The sequence below is a fragment of the Pteropus vampyrus genome, unplaced genomic scaffold (assembly GCF_000151845.1).
Source record: "Pteropus vampyrus isolate Shadow unplaced genomic scaffold, Pvam_2.0 Scaffold24, whole genome shotgun sequence".
NCBI classification, from domain to species: domain Eukaryota; kingdom Metazoa; phylum Chordata; class Mammalia; order Chiroptera; family Pteropodidae; genus Pteropus; species Pteropus vampyrus.
In genome coordinates, this window is record NW_011888805.1 from 8,889,192 (window position 1) to 8,899,922 (window position 10,731).

A 10,731-nucleotide genomic window follows, 5' to 3' on the forward strand; every position below is an offset into this window, starting at 1 on the left:
GAGTTGGCTCAACCATTATAAGAAATATTAAATATTACTGTACATAAGACAGTTTCCAGATCAATTTTCTAGTAACATTTAAGAAAAGAAATATCCACTTAAAATATTGGCCTGAATAAAAAGACCTCAGACATTGGGTATATTTACCTGCCAGAGAGTAGAAATATTTTAAATTAAAAAACTTATAATTTTCTACATTTCATTCTGTGTCCCCATCTCCTTTAGTTTTTCTGAGACTAAAGCATGTGTAACTGACATCATGATTTCTGATGGTTGTGTAATATTTGAAGATTTAAAATGATTTCATCGTCATCCCCTCTCCTACCCCTTCCAGCTGTCTCCCTCCCGACACTTCCTGCCCCCTTCCCTGAGAAGTCTGCTCACTGAATGGAGATCTCTGAGTTCCTTTCCTCCAAGAGTGCTGATATCAAATAAGTTGCATTTTAATGTTTTATTAAAACCAAATGTTATCCCATATGTTTAGATAACTGCGGAGCATAGAAATGTCTGTGCAACAAGGGATTAAGGCACCATTTTTTCTTTCCCTTTTCTTTTTTGCTTTGGGAGCAAAAACAAAGACTAATGGGACAGCCAGGGTGGCTGGTCAGTCTTCTGTCTCTTGGCAATATTTGGATCAGCAAATATCACTGGGTACTGTGTGCCAAAGGTTGCCATAACATTGACTTAAAACTCTGCCAGAAAAGAAATTTCTTCCTTTAGAAATAGGGAAATAAAGACACACAGTACCTTAAATGAAAAAGTTGGTGAGTACCAACCGGAAAATCTTGACAACTTAGGGCAATTTTGAAATGTTCTGGAATATTTTACAGAGAAAGTCATCTGTTTCTTGAATTATGACACCCAAGAATATATCTTTCTAGCTGTTTTCTTCTCCGCCAAATGCAGTCATGAGGGAAATCTTTCTCCAATGTCTGAATAATGTTTGGTAGTAGATGTCTGAGTGTTTATATATCAGCTTGACTTACCAGCAGATATTTCCTTAGCACGTGCATTTTTTAAAAAAATGGATCAAATGGATCAACGTAGTGTTTTCAAAGGAGTGGTACTTAAAAGAGACCCATTTGGCAATAACATTGCAGGCAAAAGCACTGGGAAATAAACTTTGAGATTTAGAAATGTGTCAAGGAATGGAGACTCTGAAACAATGTGCAAAATCAGAGTATCGTTTGTGTCATCTGGATACAGCTTCCTATCCAGAATGGCCCCAGTGCTGTTTTAGTCAGGGAGTGGCCAATTGTTCTCTGACGCACCTGTTTCAGTGCGGCTGGCGGAGGGGGAAATGCTATCAGTTTGATTGGCAGGCATACTCTAACTCTTACTATTGAATTCCTTCAATGTGAGTCTCCTACACAATGATGTCATAGACACGGCCCACTCTGCCAAGCCACTCTCTCACGGCCTGGCGAACTCTGATGTCAGTCACGTGACAGGTCAGCTGGCTGATGCACGGGAACACTGCTGGCTGGAGGGCTGTGAAGGTCGGGTCTGGAAGGATCTGAATCTGATTGAGAACTGTGAGCACCATGTTGGTCCACGCCTAAGAGAAAGGATTCAAGAGAGTGATCAGCTTTCATCCATGGATTCATTTGAACTCTCAGGTGTGGCTAAGTCCTGGCAATTTGCAAATGAGTTTTCTCAGGCTTTTAGGCTGCACTAAATTAATCTTTGCTAATAAACTCACTTTAACTTCATATATACAAGGAATAGCAGAGATTTAGCTAACATTAGGAATAGCTTATTCTCAGCTTTTAAAAACAACAGAATTCTTATTTACTTTTCAGATTTTAAAACTCTCTTGCTTTCCCATAAGATTTCCATAGGACATATGACACTTCTAATCAGCAATCACTATAATAATGCCTAGAAAACTTGAAATAGGTCTCCTTTAATTTAAGATAACTTAAAATCATAAGCAAATCTCTAAGATATGAAAAGCAATTATTAAAATATGTTATTTGTCAAGGTCAACTGTTAAAGAACAACCATACATCTCGGTTTGGACTTTTGCAAATCTAGTCTAGGATGATTTTTATGGATTCTGAATTATGAAATTGAGTTCTATGTTCAAGATACTTTAAAAGAAAATAATAGATCTTCCAAGAGATTCATACTAATTTCAAATTTATGTTCATGCAAAGAATACATTATAGGTTCATAGACTCTTAAGGCCCAAGACTGTCTAACTTATTATGCCTGTGACAAGAGTCCACAATTTAAACACCAGATTATTTTTAAAGGGCTCTCTATGATTCCAGATCCCTCTATTTTTTCTCATTTTATCTATTCTTGAACAAAACAGTACCAATACTGTTTTCCTCTCAAGCTTATTTTTTAAATATATGATTGAATTACAAATATTAAATAAAGGAACAAGGACACTCAAACTCTTCTGAAGAATGAAAATTTTTATGTGCTCTGGATGGGTTCGAAAAACTTGAGATGAAAACAATTCATTGGTATCACCACCTAATAATACGCACTTTGCCTTCTTCCTTTAAATAATTTTTCATAACTAGAATTTCCTCAGTGTGTCTTCAAATAATAAGCTTGGGACTCCATACCAGTTAAAAGTACATCCATTTTATAAGCTTTAGCTTCATCTTAATTATACAGGTGAGTTCCTAATTCTCAATAATATCTGTTAAAACTCATACACAAAAATTCTGAAATTAAGAGTAAAATGTCAGTTTCACACTGATATACTGACACAGACCCTATGTCTTACTCTCAGGCAATCCTCCGACTTTGGAGGGAAGCTGGGTCTCCTGTTGGTGTCTAGCAAATCTTGGAATGTGCATGAATGCTCTGCGAGGGGAATGTGTCTGTCATCAGAGGCCCAGCTTCCCCCTTGCCTTGCCGGGAAAGTGTCCTGGCATCCTCTGGCCTGCAGGAACCCACCTGGATCTGTGCTTCGGCGTCCCTCACAGAGACACTCAGGGAGCTGCCTGTGGAGCCTGAGCGGGGCCTCTTCTCCTGTCGCAGCAGCTCAGGGCCCGCACTGAAGGAATGCCGCACCTGTCCTTGGTCTATCAAGTGCTGGGGGCGCTGAAGCAGAGGGGACTCTTGGCCCCTGGGACCCAGTGGCTCTCCCTTCTTCTCCACTTTGACCTCTTTGGGGAACGTGGGCAAGTTATGCTGCTGTTTCCTCTTTTTGTATTCAGTCATCAACTTTGAAATGGTTTTGTCAGCTGCCATGGTGTAGATTTTGTTACCTGCGTTCTCCCACCACTCTTTCTTCCTGCTGGGGTCCTTCTTCTCCACCTTGGGGCTCGGAGGCAGCAGCAGCGTTTCCCCACTGACCCCCCTTAGGCTCAGACACTCGCCTACGTGATCCCGTGTCTGACTTCGGTCATCCTCAGAAGGCGTATCTTTCCCTGAGAACCCCCCGGTGGATGGAGTGGATGACTCCGACTGGAAGGAGGGAAGGATAAAGAATGGGTCGCTCTTGAAGATGGGCACTTCCTCCATACTGTTTTCCAAATCCAAGTGCATCTGGATGTAGTTATTGCACAGTTCCATGCACAGCTTGTGAAGCCTCTTGACCAGCCACACCCAGTCTGCATTGCTAATGGGCTGGACACTTAGAGAGGGCATCCGAGCCCTCCACTGCCTCTTCTCCTTGCCTCTCGGGGGGCTCACCTGGGCAGTCTCCTCAAAAATGTCTTCATCTTCTGATGAACACTGCTGTGACGAATCTGTGCTTCTTTCATCATCCTCAAAAAGGACTTTCTTCACTTGCTCGGCAGTGATGGTTTCTTGATTGGTGAGAACAGCACAGACCAGCGCATGGAAATAGATGTTGAAACTCATGGCGGACTGGCGGTAGAGGTTGGCAGCACCTCCAATGCCAGACACTTTCTTCAGCAGGCACTTCAACCCAGGGCTGGTGTCAAACTCTCTGGCTGTCCTGTACGAGTCCAGCAGCAAGTCAAATATGACGGCCAAGTTCTGCATGGAGATGTATCTGAGGAAGCCAGCCAGCTTGGTTTCTGGCATTTGAATTGTCTTCTCCTCTCCAGGAGAGGGGCCTTTGACAAACTCTTCTAACAAGATATCGTATAAGTTCTGCAGTAACACTTGATGAGACAGTAAGCTCACCACAATTTCCCTGAAAGAAACACTTCAATGAAAAGAAAGGGATTGATTAGGAGCCTTCTGCCTTATATATTTTAAAGCAATTTAGATGTTACACATTTCAGAATAACATCTGCAAAATTACAAACTATACTACTAGTATTTTAATGTGTTCCTTAAAAAAAGAGCATTACACAATAACCATTTTAATCATAATTAATGGAAATCCTGACACTTTTTAAAATCTAGGAGCTATAGAATTAATATGATGCCGAATTAACAATTATCTACAAGACTTAGGGAAAAGTTTTATAAAAAATTTTTAATATAGCACAATTATGGCTATATGACACATTTTATTTTCTTTCATAGTTATAGTAAATTAAAACATATCAAATAAAAATAATTCCTTTTGACTTGTATTTTTTTTTGAGTTTTATTTTAACTGGCTCTTTTCTTAAAGCTAAAGTTTTTAGCAATCGTATTGAAGTCTAGATTTCTAAGGACCAAACCAGCTGACTAGGATTAAATGCTAATGCTTTAGATGCACATATGTAAAAACTTCAGTGCTTCTAGTATGTAACAGAGAGGAGAGCTAAACATTGAAAATTTTTAACATTAAAGGTATTATGGGGCTAACGTTTGTTTGCAAAGTTAAGAAAAGTTTAACTCACAGCTTAACACAAACCTAGGAGAGAAAGCATTCTTTTAACACACGCTAATTTCCTTCTGCATCCTTTCCTGCCAGCATGACCTGAGACTCTGTGGGCCTTGAATGCTCATTTGAATCCACTGAGATGCCTCGCAGGTCAGCTACGTAAAATGGAGAGGTGGGACAGGGTGAATCCTCTCTAGGCATCTGGCTAGGACTCCTGGTTGAGGAGCAGGCACGTCCCACCAGTCATTACAACTGCCCGCTTGTTCTAATCAGGGTGCAGACAAGATAAGGGAGTCTTAGAAGCAAATGTCCCTTGGTGATTTGGCCCCTTTTGTTCGGTTGGATTCTTGCACTAAGAAAACAATTTCGATTCCAGGTACTATGTTTACTGAACATTTTAATTCACCAATGTGGTTTGGGTTTATGGTTTAACATTCTGTTCATTGCTCTTAGAATTCCATGAAAATAGCTTAATGCCATTATGTTGGAACTACTTCCTATAACCGAATAATTACAATATTATGACGATGCTCATTAAACACATTGACTTCAAAGGTCCAACCATTACGTTAATAATTTTTTGTCTTATTCTCATATGTCTAGTAATGATCTTGAACTTAAAAATTTCATAACTAGCAAGAAAAGTACATTTTAAAAATCAAGGTAACTGGTTAATAAATTATAGATTCAGGTGTACAATATTATAATTCAATGTTTGTATACTCTATTGCATATTCACCACCAAAAATCTGGTTTCCATCTGTCACCATATATTTCTCCCTATTTACCCTCCCCCAACCCATTCCCAACTAGTAATTACCAACATATCTGTACCTATGAGTTTTTCATTTTGTTTACTTTTTTGTTTTACATTCCATATATGAGATTGTATATGGTTTTTGTCCTTTCCTGTCTGACTTATTTCACTCAGCATAATACTCTCAAGATCCATCCATGTTGTTGCAGATGGCAATATTTCAACCCCTTTATATCTGAGTAGTATTCCATTGTATATGTGTGTATACACCACATCTTTATCCATTCATCTGTCTATGGACACCTAGGTTGTTTCCATAACTTGGATATTGTAAATAATGCTGCAATGAACATGAGGGTGCATATATCTTTTTGAATTCGTGTTTTAGTGTTTTCACACTAAAATACCTGGAAGAGGAATTGCTGGATCATATGGTAGTTCTCTTAATTTTTTGAGGAACCTCTATACTGTTTTCCATAGTGGCTGCATCAATTTACAATCCCACCAACAGTGCATGAGGATTCTCTTTTCTTCAGTCCTCTCCAACACTTGTTGGTTCTTGTCCTTTTGATAGTAGCCATTCTAGCAGGTATGAGGGGATAGCTTATGTTGCAACTAGCTCCTATAACTGGATAATTATATTACGGCAAAACGTCCTCAGCTCCTACTTCAGTCATGTTCGATAAGGTATTAGGAATGCTGAATATGCACTGTTCTGAAAAAGAGGGCTCTAAAAGGCACCAAGTTGATCTAGAGGAGCCTAACCAAGAAGGGAATCCTTCTATTCTTTCTCTGTCTTCCCCACCACTGTAAAGTCCTCACAGGTGAGGACAGTATCTTATTCATTTTCTTGTCCCCAGGACTATGTCTGGTGAGAGTGGTGCCCCGTAAGTCTCCAAAACAAACCAAACAACAAAACAGGCTGATTATCCATACAGGTGCCTGAACAGACCATGGCCTGGAGGAAATGCTCTCCTTGAGAAATGGCCCTGACACTCCACCCCTTCTCCCCTGGCAGCCTGGACTCCTGAAGTAGGAAGCCCAATCAGAAGGGGTGAGTTTGATATTTTCTATTACCTTTCCTAAGAAATGGAAAACCCCTTACCAGCAAACATTTAAAGAGAGGGCTGATGCAAAGTCATGTTTGAATTATGGAGTATCTTCATCAACCAAGATATTCCCTTGGGTTCTTTAGGATATAAAATTGCTAACTGTGCATGTGAAAAAGGACAGAAAATCCCCTTTAGGTTCAAGCAAAATGATGCAGCAATAAGAAAACAGTGAAGCAAGACTGAAGAGATCAAAATTTCAGAAAGATATACAGAAAGTGAAATAACTGTTTTTAGATACATCACGCTTAATCATCTATGCTGATAGAAGATCTGAAACCAACAAAAATCAATCGGTAATGTTTCGATTTGTGGTACCCAAGTGTTTCAACCTTGTTCTCAGCACGTCCTTTTAAGAAGGGGACTATGACGTGGTGAAACTTGCAACTTCCCTTCCTGCTTCTGATGCAAAGAAAAGTAAGTCTCCAGATGGGATAATTTGATTGAGTATTAACTGCATAACAAGTGGCTGGCTTAAGACATGCTCATGTCGGTATCAGAAACAGATTCAAAGTTTAAGGTATAGCTGACCCTTGAATAACAGGGAGTCTAAAATGCACAGATCCACTTATACGAGGATTTTATTTCAATAAATACTATATTTTCCTTAACATTTTTCTTTAGCTTTATTGTAAGAATACATATAACATACAAAATATGTGTTAATTGACAATATTAGTAAGGCTTCTTCTGGTCAACAGTTGTCTATTAGTAGTTAAGTTTTTGGGGAGTCAAAAGCAGATTTTTGCTTACTTTGGGGAGCCCTTAACCTCTCCGTTGTTCAAGGATCAGCTGTATAACTTAAAGTTCCATTAAGATTATGTGAACTATGTAAAGCATGGGGCTATCAATGTCAAAGTGACTTAAAAACAAAACCCAGATTTCTCTTTAAGTATCATAATCTGGTTTTAATTTAGTTTTTTCCCCCCATGGGTGATTTCAACGTGGACCTCTGAGGATGCAGCTGACCAGCATCTATACAAACTTTTCTTAGATCTAACTCATCTTCTCCTACATCCTATGCTAAGAACTGCCCCTGCATCAAATCCAAGAATGTAAAACACTTAAAGAATTTTAGGGAATATTTTTAGGCACAGTGGCCCCTGCTAAAGAATTAGTATGCTTTTTCTGTTTTACTTAATTTCATTGAGGGAGTAACTGTCTATTAAAAGTACTAAATAAACTGATGAATCATGTTGGTAAATTTTAAAATCTTAACCTTTAAACCAATAGCACAGGAATATTAGACTATTCTATTTTTCCTATGTTTTATTTATGTGAATTCAGCCTATTATTCCTGTCCCTTTTATTCTACTTCAAAAATATTTTCACTAAGAATAATTGGCTGGTAGGAAACAAGAAATATAAAAAGAAGAAAACAGGTAAAGAACTGAAATTCTAAAATAGATCAATGATTTAAAGATGTGAAAAAGGGGTACATAAAATAGATAAAAATGGCCAATACTCAAAAAAAAAAACCCAAAAACCAAAAAACAGGTGACTGGTCATGGAGGGAAATCACAAAGAATTAGGGAGGAACAATTTGGATATTGGTAAAGTGCTATTTCTGAAGGTGGGTGATAGGTTCTTAGCTATTTTGGTCTATTTTTTTTAATTTTTGAAACTTCTGCATATTCTTTTGCATGTACCACACACTTGACTAAAAAAATGATATCTGAAAATTTCACTGAAATGGTTGTAGCAATTAAACTGCTGTACTAAACAGCTAACATTTGGAAAAAATCTCTCTCCCTAAAATAGAAATGGTTTTGATTCTGGCTCTACCACTTTGCACTTGTGTGTCCCTGGAGAAATGGCTCAGCCCCCTTCTGAATGTTTCCTCATAGATAAATGTGAGTGGAAATACCTAGCCACTGTACTTCATGTATAGTGCTCAAATATTTATCATCATTACTGTTAATGGGTTTGAAATTTAAAAATGAAGATGAAGGCAACAACCAAAGTTTTCCAGGTCTAGGAACAATAGTTTTTAGGCAGGATGATAGCTACAGGCATCCCTTGTCTTATTGTACTTCACAGATGAGTTTTTATTTTTTAAAAAAAATTGCAGGTAAGACCCTCCACCAGCAAAAGATTACGACTTGCTTTATTGCAGTGGTTTGGAATCAAATCCGCAATATCTCTGAGGTATGCCTGTATTTAAATAAGTTTCTTGTGGCACAGATCTTTGTCTCCTGACAGCTGTATTGCTCATGAAGAATTTATGTATTTCTCACTGAAACAATATGAATCACACCTCAAATTACAATTATGTATGATGCTATAGACACCCTGAGTTGTGTCTCCCCGCCACTCAAATTCAGATGTTAAGTCCTAATGCACAGTACCTCAGAATGTGACTATCTATGGAGAAAGGTCTTTAGAAAAATACTGAGGTCATTAGGTGGACCTTAATCCAATATGACTGGTGCCCTTATAAGAAGAGGAGATCAGGAAACAGACAGGTACAGAGGAAAGGCCATGTTAGGACACAGGGAGAAGACATCCATCTGGAAGTCAAGAAGAGAAGTTCCAGGAGAAACCAACCCTGCCAACACCTCAATCTCAGACTTCCAGCCTCCAGAACTGTGAGAAAATAAACTTCTGTTGTTTAAGCCGCTCAGTCTGTGGTACCATGTTGTGGCAGCCTTACAAACTAATACATCTGAAATGTGGTTAAAAGGCTAACAATTTTCTACAAAAACCTTTGCTGAATGACTTTGTTTTCAGTACTCTTGTCAAAAGCTCTGATTACGATGACCAAGAACTGAGGATAAATGACTTTTCCTCTTTACAAGCTCTCTACATCTTTAAGCGCAGCTGCTCACCTTTTCTTGGTGTGTCCATTTGGCTTCTCATCAGGAGGCAGCTCAATAATGAGCTGACAGGACTGAGCATGATCGAAGTTGTTTGGAGTCTTTGGTGAGCACTGGGTATCCAACATAAACACCTGCACAGGTACACAGAGGGACAGTTCAACGCTCCATCATCCTCGACCTGACTCCACAGGGATTATTAGTTGGATGGCCATGGTAAACTGCTTACTCTCTACTCATTTTTCACCTATAACATGAGGTCGATAATGGGTTCCTATCTAGTATGTTTGTTGAGAGAATGTGTATTACAGGGACAAAGCACTGGAACAGAAGAGCAAATATTCTATAAATGTGAGCTGCTGACGCTAATGACACTACTTCTACCACGTGGCAATTCATTACACTCCCATGAGTAGGCACTAATTTTTAATAGTAAAAGTAAATAAAAAAGGGGGCTACATATGCAAAAGATCTCCTGATTGTGACATTTGTTTGGTATTCTACCCAATACAAGAACTGGGACGCCTGTCAAGACTACTGATGTGGCCGTGCTACTCCATTAGGCAGTTCGGTGACATAAGACCTGCAGGAGGGACTCCCAGCAGTACGTCAAGCTTCTAAAGCCCCTGGGATCAAAACCCCAGCCCTTACCTGCTGGGCCATGGCTCGGATGCGCCAGTACTCAGCCTCGGCGCTGGGGGAAGAGGAGGGGGCCGCCACCCTCACCTGGCAGCCTTCCCCACTGAAGCTCTCGGTGCCACTGTGGAAGCAGCCCAGCAGGTCCTAGGGGGAAACACAGCAGTCGTTCACTGGGTGCATCCCAGTGGCCCCGGGCCTTGTCTCGGATCTGACAGTGTACTATGTCTGTGACAAAAGTACTAATTTAGCAACTTCTTTCTCAGCCTCTGCCAGATTTCAAGTGAGACTGCCTGCTAGGAGGGGAAGACTGGAACCTGCTCTGGCTCTCTCCTCTGAGCAAGTTACCTTCACTGGCTTGAGTGTGGCGGAGAATGCATCCTGAAGCGCACAGCAGGCCAGCCTCCACATTTCTTCCGTGAACACGGGGCCCGCTGTCACGAGGACATACCTGCCCCAAGGAACAAGGAAAGTTGTCTTAAATCTATACATTTTTATTGCCACAAATTTAGGCCCTTATGGACACAAAGATTTATTCCATAGTTTCCTTACAAGTCTTCCTGTGTCTTACCATCTTGCCTTCAGGCTGTCTGGTATTCCATCGTCATAATACTACTTTCTAAACCATTTTAATGTAAAAATAGTAATGGATCCCCATTA

General features: G+C 39.7%; 1 protein-coding gene across 1 annotated transcript in view; it reads right to left on the reverse strand.

Moving 5' to 3' along the window:
* Positions 1–202: 202 nt before the first annotated feature.
* The window catches only part of ARFGEF3 (ARFGEF family member 3), a 161,826-nt gene continuing 151,297 nt past the window's right edge, over positions 203–10,731 (reverse strand). The window contains exons 32-34 of the mRNA XM_011356156.2: positions 9,448–9,569; positions 2,920–4,141; positions 203–1,558 (exon numbers count right to left, since the gene is read on the reverse strand). Coding sequence (XP_011354458.1) covers positions 1,367–1,558; positions 2,920–4,141; positions 9,448–9,569 — 1,536 coding nt within the window. The 3' untranslated portion in view covers positions 203–1,366. The remainder of the gene's footprint in view (positions 1,559–2,919; positions 4,142–9,447; positions 9,570–10,731) is intronic.